The sequence below is a fragment of the Hippopotamus amphibius genome, chromosome 6 (genome assembly GCF_030028045.1).
Source record: "Hippopotamus amphibius kiboko isolate mHipAmp2 chromosome 6, mHipAmp2.hap2, whole genome shotgun sequence".
Classification (NCBI taxonomy): Eukaryota; Metazoa; Chordata; class Mammalia; order Artiodactyla; family Hippopotamidae; genus Hippopotamus; species Hippopotamus amphibius.
Window position 1 is genome coordinate 170,812,086 of NC_080191.1, and position 16,523 is coordinate 170,828,608.

Sequence of the window (16,523 nt, forward strand, 5' to 3'; positions counted from 1 at the left end):
AGTTTTCCTCCGTCCACTTCTAAAGTTTCTACAACATGGCTGTCAGAAGCACAATCAACTCTACTCTCTACCAGTTCTTCAGCTCCAAAAATATCTACGGTTTTCTCCACCCAGCAGAGCAAAGGCACAGAGACCACAGGATGGCCCTATACCAGAAGCTCACTCTCTGCCGGTATTTCTCATGAAACATTTACTTCAGATAAAACAACAACATTCACTTCCTCATTCTTCAGTGGTAGCCACACAACTCAGTCACAAAAAGAAGTGTGGTCCACACCAGTAGCTGCCCCTGCATGGATCACAGAGAGAACATCTGCTTTCCCAGCTAGTACTTCTTGGGTTAAATCTAAGGTCTCAACAGCAGGTATACAGAAAGAGCCGACCACACGCCCTTATCTGAGCACATCTCAGCAAACAACAGTGGCGGTTTCCCAGACTCATTGGACACAAGGGACAGAGAGCATTGGAGGTTCTCATGCCCGCAGCACAAGCTCCAGGATGACTGAAATCATCAAAACGGTCACATCTCCACCTCCTTCATCCGCAGCAAGTGCACACACGTCTCCACAAACTCCTATCCACACCCTGTCGCCTTCAGGCACCAGTACACCCTTTATCTCAAGCTCAGTCAGTGACAGCCACAGGACCCACGCCGCGACACCAGCCTGGTCACCTGGGGCCACTGAAGGGACACCCACAGCCACTTCTATCACCCTGAGTGATGTAGCCTCTCGCTCTCCTCCCACAATTTTGTCCACAAGTGGAGAAGTTTTGACAAAAACCACAGGCTCATTCACCCATGAACATATGACCGCAGGGGTCATTCACCCCGTGGGTTCTGGCAATAACTCGCTGACAAACACAGCGCGCGTGCCTACTTCCTCGTCGGGCGAGTCAGGCGCACCCACCCCCGAGCATCCTGTTACAAGGCCCACATACGTGGCTCCTGCGAGTGGTGGCAACAGCGCGGCTGGCTCCACACGGGCTTCGCCGAGCCCACCGACAAGCCGCCTTTCCATCAGGACCTCCCCTGATACGCCTTTAGCAGGTAAGTGTCCTCCGAGTCCACGGCCTCCTCTACAGCCCTCCACGGGCTCTGCTTCCTCTGACCCTGCTTTTCGGGTCGTGGGGGCACCGCCCAGACCACGTCGCGTCTCTGGACCTCACCCAGCGATTCTTCATTCTCTCGCTCAGCCCCTGGCCCTGCCGGCCCCCGGGGCTCCACCCCCCTGTGCACAGGCCGGGCCACGGCGCTGTGCGTTCCCAGCTCCTCTCCACCATCCGCGGCACCGTCCAGCCCCGCAGGGAAGACTGAGACCCCGGGGAGGTGGGGCTTCGGGGTCTCGGTCTCTGGCAGCGGCCCAGCTGGCTCGGCGCCTTGCCCGTGCTTGGGAAGGGACGGCGCGCGAGCCCTGCCGGGCTGGAGGGCAGGCGCGCGAGGAGGTGCGGCCAGGGCGGTGACAGGCTCAGCACCCCCTCCGCCCCGGGAGGGAACCGCTTACGTGCGGGGGGCGATGCGGCTGTGGCCAGGAGGCCGCTGGGTTTCCGGCCCTCTCCCAGCTCCTCGAGGCTCTGCTGCCCTGACTGGGAGACCCACGGCCGTCTGCCTTCCCTGCCTGCACAGGAACCACCGCCGCCTCGCAGACGGAGAACGCGGGAAGGACAGCTGCACCGCTGCCCGCGGCAGCCTCCCAGGCGCTCACCGCCCCCGCCGCCCGCACGTCCACGGGCGCCCGCGGGTCCGCTGCCCCGGCCCCTACCGAGCCCGAGAGAGGCAAGCGATTCCAGAGCGGGCGCCTCTCCGCCCTGGAGGGCGAGGATGGGCTCAGACGTGGAGGCTGCCGTGGGGCAGCTGGACCGGATCTACCGACGGCGTCCGTCGGGGGTCGTTGGGGGAGGCAGCTCTGGGGGTCTCTCCACGGCCCCGCCTGGGCCATGGGACGCCAGCTGCTCTCCAGGCCCCCTTGATGGGGGCGGGGGTACCTGAGCGCTCCGTCTCAGCCCGCGTGCCCGCAGACGGTGCTGCTTCAGGTCGGAAGGGGACGGCTCGAGAGCATCCGGGTTGGGTGCGGAGGGCCGGCTTCGGACGTGGTGCTGGGCTGGGAGCTGGGGACACAGAAATGATGGAGGTGCTGTTTAGCAAGAGGCAGGTCTGCGGCCTCCGTAGGTGCCGATAGCGCAGAAAGCCCAGGAGAGTAGGAAGGCACACCCTGGGAGGCCCTGAGGAATGTCGGGGGGAGGGGGGGGGGTCAAGGTGAAAAGGAGGCTTCCAGGAAAGAGTGAGTGGGAGCTGGGATGGCAGACGTGCCCCAGGCGGGCGGGCGGGCCGGAGCAGCTGGGATAAAGGCACGGACAGCAAAGGCAGTCCTAGTGCTGCGTGGGGAGGAGATCCCCAAGGCACTTGGGTCTTGAGAAGCAAGGCTGTCGTGCAAGGGAATAGCAGGCATCAGGGAGGACGTGGCCTGATTTGCACTTACAGGGCTGCGGTGGCTGGGCTGGGGCAGGAGAGCCGTGGAGAGGCTGCTGCGGTTTTCCAAGCAAGACCAGGCGAGGCCTGCCAGTGGGGAAAGGAGGAGAAAGGTTTGAGAAATCTTTAGGACCAGGTTTCTCAAACTGGAGCCCGAGGACCTCCACAGGGGATCCTGTGACAAATTCTAAGGGGTCTTCAAGTGTGTCTAGAGAAAGACCATCTTAGGGAACAAGTCTCCTTCTGTGAAATGACATTTCCACGACTCATCTCCACTACTTTGGAGGAATTTTGCCTTTTAACCCTTCAAAGAATTACGAGCACCATTGCAGGTGCAGAATAGTTTGCTGGTTTTCTGACAGCAGGGCCTATTTTTCCGCAGACTGGGGAAGGCTGAGGGGACCATTTAAGGGGTAACGTGAGGAGATGGTTGAATGCAAGCAGGGAGAGGCGTCTTGACGGTTCCCACTTAGGGGGACGGGGGCAGGGGTGGAGGAGCAGCTCGGGGACACTCTTGGGGGCCCCTACCCGCCCTGATGGCATCGGGGCTCCTGAGGACGTGCCCTCTTTGTACCGGCCCAGGTGCTTCCCTCTTCTCCTACGGCCCGCGTGCTGGGGACCAGGAGTTTGTCAAGAGGACCGTGGACTTCACCTCGCCGCTCTTCAAGCCCCGCATTGGCTTCCCGCTCGGCTCCTCTCTCCGGGATTCCCTCTACGTGAGTCCCCGGCCGCAGCCCGAAGGGTGGGACCCACGACCCGCGCTCTGCGGGCCTTGCTCCTCCCTCCAGGGCCCGGGGGCGGCCCGTGACCGTGACCCACCGTGACCATGACTGAGCGGGAGGATGGAAGCAGCGCTCCTCAGGCACCGGCTGTGTCCCTGCCGCTGGCTCAGTTTGCGTGCACCGCCTTTAACGACAGGGCACCCGCCGAGGAAGACGGGGAGCTGGGCCAGACCCCCAACCCACGTGGGCCCACGTGTTGTCACCTCAGCAGAGAGGGCCCAGGGCCCAGCCAGCTCTCACTGTTTTCCTGGGCCTATTTATTGAGTAGGATGCTCTGCTTGGGAAAGTTGACTGGTTGATGCTGTTCACATTTTCTATAACTATTTCCTGGTTCCTCGGTGCAAGCCCTGATACGTCCACGTCTCCCAGAGCAGAGCTGAACCGCAGGCGTGGCCCTCGGTGAGGGGGCGGAGCCGGGACACAGTGTGGAAGGGTGACACGGAGGTGGGGGGAGGCATCGGTCCTCTCAGCTCCCACTGACAGGGCACACGCTTCAGGGCTGCGGCCAACCGGGGTCACCCCGCGGCGTCTGCTCTGTGATGCGCTGGCCTATTGATGGGTCTGCCGCCGAAGCAGGACAAACCTGCCACCTTAGGAAGGACTTGGGACATGAGGAAAGGCCTAAGGAGGAAGCGTATCTGTGGGAGAACCGTGTACAGCAGGCGGGGCGATGGGTGAGACCTTCCAGAGGTTGCTGACATCTCTGAAGTTCTACTCATGCATCCCAGGAGCTGACCCAAGGCTGGGATGCTCCCTCCCTGAATGTTAACCGGAAGAAACTTTGTGCTCAGTTCACAGATAATGGCCAAATCATTTTTCCGGAGTCAGAGTACCAGATTTTCTCCTACCCCAACCCTCCCCTTGGAGGCTTTACAGCCTGGGATCCTGTGGCCCTGGTGGCTCCGTTCTGGGACGATGCTGATTTCTCCAGCAGCCGGGGAACCATATTTTACCAGGTGTGTCTTTTGAAATCTCAGCGCGCAGGGTCCTCCAGCAACTGGCAAGGAGAGGCAAAGGGCTGTGTGGAGGGCCTTGCACGTGTTACTGCTGTCAGAGCCTGGGCTCACTGTGGGCAGGGACTGAAGCTTACATGTGAGGGCGGGGAGGAAGCAGACTAGGACACAGCCATGGGAAGACTGTAGGTGACAGGGAGGGGTCGGTGACCCACTGTTTGGCTTTAGAATGAGGTCATGGGGGTCTATCCTAACAAGGCTGAATCAGGCAGCGCCCCCGCACGTGCTCCTGGGCCGGGGTAATGACTGCCATCCGCGGGAGCTGTCGGCGTAACGAGAGCTACTGCAGGCGAGAGCGGACCGCGCCCCTGCCACGGACGAGGCACTGCGGAAGGTCCAAAGATGGGGGAACACGTGCCCATCTTCAAGGAGCCTTCAGCTGGACATAGGGAGGCACAATGCTTGCAGGTGGTTGCAGGTTATGCTAAGAGATGCATACGTTCACGTCCAGAAGACTTGGGTTTCTGAGCCTTGACTCTCCACTCCACACACGCCAGGTTTCCCTGCAGCCCGCATGTGAACTGAGCTTAAGGTCACAGGAACTAACTGTGAAAATGTAGGCCTGGGGGTGGGGAAGGATGGGAGACAGGGGTGGACTAAAGGGAGCAGTAAGTGGGGGGCCCTCAGGAGTGTGGAGCTGGGACCCTCATTTCCTTGTCCGTGTCTGCCTTCTTTTCCTAGGAATACGAGACTCTCTCTGATGAATACAGCCTGCTAGTGAGGGAGGTGGAAGCCAGTATTAAAACCTTCACAGACACCTGGAACTACAAAGCCAGGTGGACGCTGAAGGTCACGTGGGTCCGTGCCCCCTCCTATCCTGCCTGGGGGACCGTCGGGGTGAGTGGACCAGCACACAGTTCCCCGTGAGCCGCCCGGAAGTCAGACATCCTAGAACCCTGGGCAGGGGCCATTCCCCTACACTCCGCTCGGACTCAGGACGGGCGGCTGGTTACAGCACTCCGCTCCCGGCCCACCTCCCCGCCGCCCCGCCCGGCCCCTGCCCCTGCAACGCCTCCCCCCCACTTCCCGAGCACTTCCCGTGTGCCAGGCGTGCCTCGGGGCCTGCGTGGTGACTTCACAGCAGCCCAGAGCCCTGAGGATTAGGGGTTGAAACGTGGGACGTGGAATCCCTGTAAGTCAGCAATGGCTCCGCCTAATATGACCATCCACGTCCTGGAGCTGAGGAAGATGCTGGTTAGCAAGGTCAAGCAACGTGCTCAAGGTCACCCCGCTAGCAAATGACAAAGCCGGGAACGGAGGGTGTTCTGCCTCTACGCTCCGGCTCTCGACCGGAGCGCATCCAGCGGAAGGGGGCGCGCCCCCGCCCCCCCAGTCTTCCCTCCGGGGTCTCACCGCAGCCTAAAGTCACTCGTTTCGTCAGGGGCTCAACACGTTCTCGCGTGCCTGCTTTGTTAAAAGCACAGCGCTTTGTACCCGCCTTCAGAGAGCCTCCAGGCTCACCTGCGTGGCCCCGCACGTGATGCAGGGTGAGGGGACATTGGGACCATATCTTTAAACATCCCAGAGGAAGCTCCTCAGGCCTCTCCCAGCTCTCCAGTGTCTCGGCGAATCGCCCAGGCTGCTGAGCTTTCTCGTGCAGCCCCTCTTCTAACTGGATTCTAACCCAGAGTCCGTCACCTTCCCTCCCGGGAAATAAGTCACAAAGAAGCCAGATCCACCCAGGCAGCTGCCGTGACCGTCAGGGTGAAATCCCTGCGTGATTCCAAACTTGCCCGTGTTTTAAGACCAGGCCTTCTCCCTGGGCTGGCCAGGGAAAGGGGCCGTGGGTGTCGGGACCGGGGTGTGGGGCGGGTGCTGGGACATCGCAGATCCCTCACGGGCATCCTGATGTTTGTCTCCAACCAACCCCCAGGCCAACACCTACCAGGCCATCCTTTCCACGGACGGGAGCAGGTCCTACGCCCTGTTTCTCTACCAAAGCGGTGGCATGCAGTGGGATGTGACCCGGCGCCCAGGCAACCCCGTCCTCATGGGCTTCTCCAGGTAGGACCGGGAGGGGCTGTCGGCACGGAGGTGAGGCAGGGCAGGGCTTGCGCTGCCCTTGAACTCCATCCCTGCCCCCCCCCACCCAGGGCACTCCATCCCCGCCCGCCCAGGACGAGGCAAAAAGCCTCCTTGGCAAGGCTTCTGACGCTCACTGACTAGTTCCCACTTCTTGCTGGTTCAGATTAAAAGATCCCTATTCACTCTGCCACTGCCTTTCCTATCCCAGTCCCGGTGCACGGGGATGACAGTTCCCAGAGCTTCGGCTTCTAGGACTTCCCCTGACATGAGCTGATCTCTCAAATATCATCACAATAACAGCCAACATTTATCACACCAAGTACTTAATATGCATTATTTCGTTCGACTATCACCACGCCATGAAGAGATACTATTTACTACCTGTTCTGCGGGTGAGGAAACGGAGCTACAAATAGACACGTCATCGCCCAAAGTCACAGAGCTGGGAAGGGGCAAAGCAGGACGTTGACTCCCAAATGGAAGGCTGAAGCCTGCCTTCCTGCCTTCCTACGGGCTGAGGATGAGCCTCTCAGCCAGGGGCACCCGCAGCTCGCGGGGGGTCGGCGGCAAAGCCGGAGAGCAGACGGCTGGGGCGGCGCGGACGCGGGTGCCCGCGTGGCGGGGCTCTCCCTCTGACACAGCAGCTCTCAGCCGTGGCGTGTGTGCGACCGGCTGTGACGGTCACGTGTACCTGGTGACTGGCACTTGCGTCTTTCTCCTAGAGCGCGTTCAGGGTTGCCCCGTCATGACACGGCTTTCACTTGCTTTCGGATGTGCCCTGAAGGAGAAAGGAGTGGCATTCTCCCACCAGCTGGGAATGGGACTCCACTCTGATGCCCCCACAGAAGGCGGCACCCCCGCCCGCCGGGGTGTCCCCCGTGTGTCGGAGAGGAGACGGGACCCGGGGTTCTGCTCTGAGGCCTGCGCCAGCGAGGCCGCGGGCGCTGCTCCAGGGTCTCCTCCTTCCTGGAGCAGCGCGTCACCCCCGCCCTCGGCGGGTGGGGAGGCGGGGGGGGGGGGGGGCGCGCCCCTGCCTGGGGCCTCCCAACCCCGAGGCCTGCTCTGGACCCTCACAGCTAGCAGCCCTGCAGCCCCGTTCCAGCCCCTGGTCCAGGGGACACCAGCAAAAGGAGGCCTGAACTGTCGCCGTCACAGCCCTGTCTCAGGACCAGTTTCCTGCAGTTCTTGATGGGCTGTGGAGTGAATCCGGGCCTCCTGCCCCTGCCCCTCCCCTCCCCCCCCTCCCCGCTCAGCCCTGGGAGCCAGTGACTCTGGCGGGCGGCCGACCCACGGACCGAAGAGCCGGCGGCCCAGCTGGTAACTCATGCCTGGCTGGGCTGAGCGGGCGACAGGCGGACTGACCGGCAGGATGAAGGAGGAACGTACCGCCTGAGGGGACAGATGCTGCGTGTGTGACAGAGGCTAGAGCGTCTTTCCTTTGCCTGCAGTGGAGATGGGTATTTCCAAAACAGCCCACTGACATTCCAGCCAGTGTGGGAGAAGTACCGTCCAGACCAGTTCCTGGATTCCAAGTCAGGTAAAGGGGCCCCCTTATCACACCGGAGGGACTCAGGTCCTCGTCTGTCTCCCACCCCGTGCGCCAGGACAGTCCTGGGGGCGGCTCCCGTGTACCTCCACCCTCCCGAAGGCTGTTTCCAGCACAGTCGGACCTCCCACAGGTGGACTCTGCGCTTGGCGCTGCGCAGGGGGCACCGCAGCCCTGAGCCCTCCTGCAGCCCTGAGGGTCCTCCTGGGGTGGAGCGAACAGGGGGTCTCTGCGCGGGGCACAGACCCTAGAAGTGAGGATGGGGATGCGGCAGGAGGCGGGCGCAGACGTGGGCAGTTAGGACGATTCTGCAGGCGTCCTGTCCCAGAGCTGGAGTGAGGACCCAGGTGAGGCCCCTCCACGGATCCACGAAGAAGAGTTCCTGCAGGGGGTCTGACATCCGTTCAGGCACCACTTACTGAGTACCTGCTCTGTGCTGGACACTGTGCTAAGAGGCAGAAGGATGAAAAAACTAAAAAAAAGACCAGCCGCGTTTGCTCTCCGAGAGCTCTCACTCTGGTAAGAAGGCTGGTACTTTAGGCCCCGTGGGCCTCCGCCATGGCTTTTCCTGTCTGGTGGCCCCAAAGGGAAAGAAATTACAATCTGCAAAATGTGACAGAACAAAGGATATTTTAGCATTAGAAATTAGCCATGTAGACTGAAGCATAAATCCACTTCTATTTGTTCTGTGGCAAGAAATTCTGGTAAAGAGAAACTAAGTCAAATCCTGGAGGCCAGCTCATGGAGAAAGCTGTCCTATCAGATCAAGGCCCTTCTATCCAGATGCATCTGCTTGCGATGTGGGGCACAGCGTGTGCGTGTGCGTGTGTGTGTGTTGGGGGAAGAGTATCTGGTGTTTCCCCTGAGGCCAGGCTATTGTGGAGAAGATACACGAACAGGTAATTATAAATAATGATTATTCTTTTCAAAACCTTATCAAACTGTAGTTATCTCGATAATTTCTTCTTTCATGTGGGAACAGGATCCACATCTAGAAGCTCATGTCCTGCTGTGTTTTATGGTACTCTGGAGCCCCACTTCTCACGCACGGCGGCAGGCTGGGTGGTAGATAACTTACAGTTAATTAAAGGTCCTTAAAGTTCGAACCCCCTTCAGGGCTGCTTCTCCCAGTTCCTTCTCCTTTGCAAGGATGGCATCTGGGGGCAGAGGAAGCTTCCTCAGCCTCATATTGTTGGACATCTGCTTCACGTGCCAACTTCCCTGTGGCTCCACAGCTGGCCTCTGAGCACCAGCCTCTGTCCTGGTTGCTTTGGCCGCTGGCATGTCTGCGCAAGTGTCTGAGCCTGTGGCTGGTGGCTGGTGGCATCACGCCCTGAGATACAGGGTGCACGAGGAGGGACGGGTCTGGGGGATTGGAAGGTACTGGAGCTTAGAGTAGCAGATATGAGGGTGGAGAACCCGGTGGCCCGAAGCTTAGGGCCAGGCTTTGGCTCTGCGTTGGGTACAGGTGAGGCCTCCCTGCCCAGCACATGTCCCAGGATTTCACCCTAAGATCCAAGCTTTGGGGTTCTGAAGGTCACATCACAGGCGCCTTTGCGGAGGAATCACTGCCCATCTGAACTGGGTCCACCCCTGGAAGAGCTGTCCGGAGCGGGGGAGGTGACGTACAGAGGGTGCATGTATGAGTCTTGCTTGTCCCTAAAGCGAAGTCAGAGCCTGTGGCCCCGGGCCCTGGGAGAACCGCTTCTTCCCCTGCTCCCTCAGGCCTCCGGGGGCTGCAGATCTACAAGCTGCACAGGGAAGAAAAGCCCAACTACCGCCTCCAGTGCCTGCAGTGGTTGAAGAGACAGTCTCAGCAGCCCAGCTGGGGCTGGAGCCACACCCCCTGCCCTTGCTCCTGGAATCAGGGACAATGGGACTTAAGATTCCAGGCCACCAACATAGGTGACGCCTCCTTCCTGTCTCCTGCGGCACCCTCCCCCCCCGCCCCCCCCACTGTCCCCACAAGCCCAGCCACCCTCCCTCTGGCCGTGCCTGACCTTTCCCTTCCGGGGCACCCTCAGTCCCTTGCCGGAAACACCCCCACCCCACTGCTGGCCATACCGCAGGCACCCGGGCCTGAGCGTGTCTGGGCTGCTTGCAGGCTGGGGGGGCCCCGGCAGCCGGCAGCTCTGCAGCTTCTCCTCCTGGCGTGGGGGCGTGTGCTGCCGCTACGGACCGTGGGGCGAGCTCCTGCAAGGCTGGAGAGTGCAGAGTCCGTGGCAGTTTGGTAAGTGTGTCCACAGCAGCTCAACCCCGCCCTTTCTGGAGCTTTCTGTGCCTCATGTCAGAGACCAGCTCGGGCTCCATGCCAGCAGCGGGACCCTCTCATCCCCATTTCCTCCCAGCGACTCCCTCTCAATTTCCTGATCTTGTGACATTAGGATGTTTCCGACATCCCTGGCATCCCAGGGATTTCTGACTGGGTTCCTCGTGCCCAGTCTCCACGTGGTCCCCAGCCCCGGCCCAGAGTAGGGCCGTCTTTCTAGGGACGGGGACGGGGAGCCTGATCTGACCCAGACTGGCAGGCTGTCTGAGGGAAGACATGGAGTCGTTTTGCCCAGAGACCTTCCACGGGCGCTGGAGAGACAGGGCTCGGGGCCCAGGGTAACGCGTGCACTCCCCACACCTTCCCGTCATCACAGCAGCCTCCGTAGGCCCCAGACCCCCAGCCACGCCCTCTCACTCCCAGCGCGTGGAAAGTGGTGGGACTCGGCCCTCAGCCGACGCCTGCCCACCAGGGGCTTTGCTGCACGTGGCTCTGACCGGCCCACAAGGGAGACAGTAACTAGTCAGCGGCCTAAGGTCACGGAGCAGGGTGGGATCTGAACCCACGTGCGCCCGACGCCCTTATCCGCCTGCCCAAACCTCGCAGCTGGATCCTGCAGGCCCTCCCTCTCCCCCAACGCGCTCTCTTCCCCACAGACCAGGAACTGGAGCCGCAGAACTGGTGCTGCCGATTCAATGACAATCCCTCCCTCTGCGCCCTGTACCAGATGAGGCGGCCCCGCGTCAGCTGCGCTGGGTACCAGCCCCCGAGGCCCGGTGAGGCTGCTGGAGGGGAGGGTCTGGGGAGGGTGGCCTCCTGGGGTCTGGACCAGGGCAGCACCAGCTTCTTGGGACAGGGCTGTGGCCACAAGGGAAGAGGGAGGTGCCTGGGGAGTGTGGCCGAGGAGGGGCGTTACGGATGGCCTTGGGGTGGCGGGGGTGCAGCGGGACGTACTGGGAGCACGTGCATGGGGTGGAGGCACACGAGTACACGAGGGCTCCGGGAGGCGTAAATGCTCCATGAGCCCCTCCCCAGGCTGGAGTCCGCCAGGTCCTTCCCTGGTCTGCCCGGCCAACGCGGCGCCTCCTTTTTCCAGCCTGGATGTTCGGGGACCCCCACATCGTCACCTTGGATGGTGCCAATTACACCTTCAACGGCCTGGGAGACTTCCTGCTGGTCCGGACCCAGGACAGAAACTCCTCCTTCCTGCTGCAGGGCCGCACTGCCCAGACCGGCGTGGCACGGGCCACCAGCTTCATTGCCTTTGCCGCTGAGTACCGCTCCAGCAGCCTGGACCCCATCACAGTGAGTGGGGCGGGAGTGCTCCCCTCACAGGGAGCCTTTAGCTCAGGGACCTTCAGCTGGAGGTTGAGGCCCAGGAGGAGAAAGAGAAGGAAGAAGGGAAGGGAGCAGGAGGGAGGGAGGACGGGTCCTGCCAGCGCAGCGGTTCAAGTTAGGAGTTCTGGATGGACGCGCACACACTACTGCATATAAAAGAGATCACCAGCAAGGCCCTGCTGTACAGCACAGGGAACTCTGCTCAATATTCTGTAATGACCTTTAAGGGAAGAGAATCTGACGGATTATATATATACATGTATTACATATGTGGAACTAGGGAGGAGCAGACACACACATACATATATGTTTCATATATGTATGTGTGTCTGAATTGCTGTGCTGTACGCCTGACACTCACGATATTGAAAAGCAACTCTACTTCAATAAAAATTAAAAAAAAAAAAGAAAAGCCTCAGCCCTGGAGACACAGGGTCACAGTCCTGGCCCCACCGGCGGCGAGACTGAGGACACAACACCCAGGGCCTCATCTTTCTCAGCGTGAAACGGGGATGGCGATACCGCCGGCCTCCCCGGCCGCGGGGAGACTGAGGGCTCCCCCCGCGCCGCGGCCCCGGCCGCCCAGCCCCGCAGCATCCCGGCTCCAAGCGCGCCCGGCCCAGTGCCGCCGCTTCCCTTGCAGGTGCAGTGGCTCCTGCAGCCCAACGACACGGTGCACGTGCGGCTCGGTCAGCGCTCGGTGACGTTCGCGAGCAACCGCGAAGGCGCGGACGGTAGGCCCCGTCCTGCCCGCCGGGTCGGGGGGGGGGGGGGGGTGGGCGGCGGGCCAGAGCCCCTCCTCACGTCTCCCCGGCCTGCGGGGCGGCGGCAGCCGCTCTGGGACAGCGCGTCCCCAGTCCGCAGGGAGACGCGGGTGGCCTGGGCCCCGGGGCGCCCCGCGGGTGTGGCCTGGGTCCCGGGGCGCCCCGCGAGTGTGGCCTGGGCCCTGGGGCGGGCTCCGCACGGCGTCTCCCAGCTGCTCCCGGCCTCCCCCCGGCATCTCGCAGCGGCCCTGCCGCCGAGTCCCGGGCCTCCAGGGCCCAGCGCGGGCTCTTCCCTCGTCTGTCTCCCGACCCCCCAGGCCAGGAGACGGTCAACGCGTCGGGGGTCGTGCTGACCCGCGCGGGCTCCGAGGTGTCGGCCGCCTTCGACGGGGCGGTGACCGTCTCCGTGGTCGCGCTCTCCGGCGTCCTGCACGCCTCCTGCAGCCTCCCGCAGGCCTACCGGGGCCGCACCGAGGGCCTCCTGGGTAAGGAGCAGCGGGGACCCCCGGCCCGCAGGCAGCCCCCCGCCGGCAGGCCTGCGGGCATCGGGCGGGCAGGCGCCCGCCTCAGCCTCCCTGGGCGGAGCCCTGAGGGTCCGGGCCGCAGGCGAGGAGGAGGCGCCTCGTCAGCTGCCTCGGAGGCTCCCTTGCCTCCGCTTCCAGGGCAGCCCGGGGCGCTCGCGGACGGCCCCTGGGGAGCGGGCGGCCAGCAGCCAGCCTCCCCCCACCCCGCCCTCCGGCTTCACACCTTTCCGCCCTCCCTCCATCCCCCATCCCCGCCCTTCCTCCTCCACTGCCCCCTGCACGTCCCCCTTCCCTGGAGCCGAGGGGCAGGCTCTGGGGTTACGGCGCTCCCCCCGCCTCCGGGGGGACTGAACCCAGAGCAGACGCCGCGGAGAGGGGCCTCCCGGGGCCCGACTCCGCCCTGCGTCTCCGCCGGACCTGCTGGCGGCCCCGGGGACGGGGAGGGCCGCGGTCCCAGCGTGGCGCTCCCGCTCGGCCCCCAGGCTTCTGGAACGGCAGGCCGGACGACGACTTCAGGATGCCCGACGGCTCCACCCTTGACCCGGCGAGCTCCGAGGAGACGCTTTTCCGCTTTGGGATGGCCTGTAAGTCAGGGCCTGGGGCGCTTGGGCGGAGGGCGGGGCCCGCAGGGAGGAGGCTGCCGCGTGGTCTCCCTCCGGCCTGGAGGGACCAGGCCTCTGTCCTTCGCGAGACGAGTGGAGAGGACGAGACCTCAGGATGCTGGTGCCTCCCCAGACGTGTCCCCTCCACTCCCGTCCCACCTGCGTTTCTCTACCTGGAAGAGAGGACGGGGGAGGGGGCGGCCCTCCCTCCCTAGAGCGAGGATTTCCAGACTTAGAAGCTGGAAGTCACTCTGTCCCTCCACGTCCCCTCCCCCCCCCCCCGACCGCATAAAGCGAGAGGAAGGGGTGGACACAACAGAGACAGAGCTGGAGGCCCACCCTGGTGCCATCGCCGTCACCACCGCAACGCGTGTGTTTTAGGGGAAATCAACGGAACACGCCTTTTTGGCAAGAGGGATGACCATTTGCCTTCCAACTTCACTCCTGTCTTCCGTTCACAACTGTCGAGAAACACATCTTCGGATGCAAATTTGACCTCCGAGTGTCACGGAGATGAGCGCTGTGTCTTCGATGCCCTGGCCACGGGGAGCAAACGCCTGGGGCTGCACACTGGGATGCTCTTTCGAAGATACCAGAGGAGGAACACCACCCTGAGTAAGCGCGGGGGGGCCCAGGGAGGCCCAGGGGGCAGGCGAGGAGCCGCCTTCCGCCACACTCCTTCGAGCTACACGTTTTAAAAATTTAACAGGTTCTTCTTGCTCACGTTATCCTAACCGTCCCACGGCTTCCCGGCTCACTCTGCCCTTACGGTGATGACCTTCAAAGCCCCTCCGGTCTGGCCCCGTGGCCTCTCCAGACTCTTCTTCTAGGACGTCACGCCTCACTCCCTCCACTCGCGCCCCACTTGCCTCTTGGTGTTCTTCAGACACGCCAGGCTCCCTCCCAACCGCTCTTTGCCCGGTACCCCCGCCCCCCAGGCAGCCGCAGGCTTGCCCCTCACCTCTTTCCAGCCTTTATTCAAATGTCACCTTCTCCGCAGTGCCTTTCTGTTAGCCTATCTGAAATTTCACATTCACCCACACTTGCTATTTGCTTTCCCTTCTTTATTCTTTCTCCTTAGTATCTATAACCATCTAACATACTTTCTGATTTTCATAGTTATCTTATTTACTGTTTGTTCATTCCTGCATCTTTACTACCTGGAACAGTGCCAGCCGCAGAGTAGCTGCTCCGTAAATATTTGTTAAGTGACGGACGGACGGACGGACGGACTGAATAGACAACAGGATGGAAAGAGCAGGGCTCCAGACACAGAGGCCAGCGCAGAGGTTTGAACCCCCCTCTGTTTCCTGACACATGCGATGCCCATCTAGACCTCACCCTCGTGGTAACGTCACCCCTCTTCCAGAGGTAAAACTCCACAGTGGTCTGAACAACCCTGTCCTCTGATCCACGTCCTCCCAGGCCCAGCATAGCATTCTCATCAGGAGAGACCGCAAATGAATCCTGTTTGGGGAGAAGATAAAGGAGAGAATAAAGGTTTGGGTGTGTGGGCGGTAAAACCTGCTCGTGCGTGTTTGAGGGCAGGCACGCAGCATGATTCCTGCTGCTGGAGGCAGGCCTCAGCCTGGGGCAGGCCTCACAGGAGACGGAGGACTAAGGAGACGGGAGGCCCAGAGGACACGAGCATCTTGCCTCCCATCCCTCATTCCTTCTTTGTGTCTCAGATGAGTACCCACCCTCTGTCGAGGGTCCTGATGTGGTGAAAGCCTACATGGGACAGGCCAGGCGGGTCCGTTACACCAGCAGCGCTAAGGACGTCACGTTCACTCTCAGAAACAGCTGCGCTGACTTCACGCTCTTTGGTAAGATGCTCGGCTGGGGCCGCAGCCCGTGAGGTCGGAGCCGAGCTTCGGGTAACTTTGCATTATTGTACCCCGTGCAGCATGATGTCACTTTTCCTTCGGAATATCTGGGACCAGCACGTCTTAGGGATGATCCCTGTGATTCAGACAGGTGCCCCCCGGTGAAGAGCAGTGATGGGCTTGTGGAGACTGGCCCACTGGCTAGGCCGCCTCTGGGCACGCGCTACTGAGTCAAAGATCGTTCATCTCAATCTTGTCATGTGTAGTCATCCTTATGCAATCAACAAATTATTAGAATAAATATAAGAATTAACAGATACTAATTTAAAACATTTTCATATTTATGAAAAGAAGGATATCATATGGAACAAGATTTAAAGAAATACAAGTCACTTCTTTTGGTACATTTCTCACTATTTTTATGTTTGTCAGCCATGTTGACCTCACGTCGCCTCTCCTTGTTTGCTTTTCTGTGCTGGGACCACGCAAAGCTTCATCTTTCCCTCTCAATAATGGTGTGGATGCCCCATTTCAGGCCTGTAACCATGATTTGGGTCAGGAGTCGAAGCCCACAGGAGGCAGCTTGCCTTCCGTTCCTGCACTAATGAAGCTGCTGACTGCTCTTTGCTAGACCAAAGCCCTTAGGGACCTCATGCTGCACGCGGAGCACCTCTCTGACGTGTTTTCTTTCTCTGTGCGTGAGAGGGGCTGCCCTGGCTGCCCCCTGCTGCTCCGTGGGCGTCCTCCCGGGACCAGTGCGGCGGCATCAGCACGTTCCCGCCTCCACTGGGCTCCCGTCCTCGAGCGTGGGGGCCTGGAAGTGACGCGCGCCTGTTCCCTACTGTCAGCTCTTCTCAATCCACTGTTTTAAGGAGACGTTCCTGTTTTTTTGAAAAACCTCAGACAGGTTGGGTCAGGAAGAGTCCTTATTAATCGGTAGCAGTATTTCACTGTGGTCTGGTGTCTGAAGGTGGCTGGTCAAAAGTCCAGGAAGATCAACCGGTTTGCAAGGCAGAAATAGAGACACAAACGTAGAGAACAAACATATGGACACCACGTGGGGAAAGCGGGGCGGCGGGGGTGGGGTGGGGGGGGATGAACTGGGAGATTGGGATGGCCATATATACATTACAAACAAGAAAAAAAATATCAAATTGTACACTTTAAATATATGCAGTTTATGGTATGCCAGTTGTCTCTCAATAAGAGTTCTTAAAGAAAAAAAAAAAGTCCAGGAAATGAGAGCAGTGGGTGAGAAACTGGGGTGAGGGATGGGGCTCCTGTGAAGCTGAAGTCGGTTTGGGCGGCAGTGTCGCCTGGGGAAGTGTTGGGAGGGTCTGGCCATCATCCTCCGCCCCCCCCCCCCC

General features: G+C 60.9%; 1 protein-coding gene across 1 annotated transcript in view; it reads left to right on the forward strand.

Moving 5' to 3' along the window:
* MUC4 (mucin 4, cell surface associated) overlaps nucleotides 1-16,523 on the forward strand; it is a 44,963-nt gene that overhangs the window by 19,622 nt on the left and 8,818 nt on the right. The window contains exons 10-26 of the mRNA XM_057737827.1: nucleotides 818-1,048; nucleotides 1,240-1,443; nucleotides 1,625-1,774; nucleotides 3,050-3,183; nucleotides 4,041-4,205; nucleotides 4,944-5,099; nucleotides 6,136-6,266; nucleotides 7,736-7,824; nucleotides 9,559-9,738; nucleotides 9,938-10,063; nucleotides 10,759-10,878; nucleotides 11,199-11,407; nucleotides 12,084-12,174; nucleotides 12,522-12,689; nucleotides 13,211-13,312; nucleotides 13,712-13,945; nucleotides 15,019-15,156. Of these exons, the coding sequence (XP_057593810.1) occupies nucleotides 818-1,048; nucleotides 1,240-1,443; nucleotides 1,625-1,774; nucleotides 3,050-3,183; nucleotides 4,041-4,205; nucleotides 4,944-5,099; nucleotides 6,136-6,266; nucleotides 7,736-7,824; nucleotides 9,559-9,738; nucleotides 9,938-10,063; nucleotides 10,759-10,878; nucleotides 11,199-11,407; nucleotides 12,084-12,174; nucleotides 12,522-12,689; nucleotides 13,211-13,312; nucleotides 13,712-13,945; nucleotides 15,019-15,156 (2,628 nt within the window). The remainder of the gene's footprint in view (nucleotides 1-817; nucleotides 1,049-1,239; nucleotides 1,444-1,624; nucleotides 1,775-3,049; nucleotides 3,184-4,040; nucleotides 4,206-4,943; nucleotides 5,100-6,135; nucleotides 6,267-7,735; nucleotides 7,825-9,558; nucleotides 9,739-9,937; nucleotides 10,064-10,758; nucleotides 10,879-11,198; nucleotides 11,408-12,083; nucleotides 12,175-12,521; nucleotides 12,690-13,210; nucleotides 13,313-13,711; nucleotides 13,946-15,018; nucleotides 15,157-16,523) is intronic.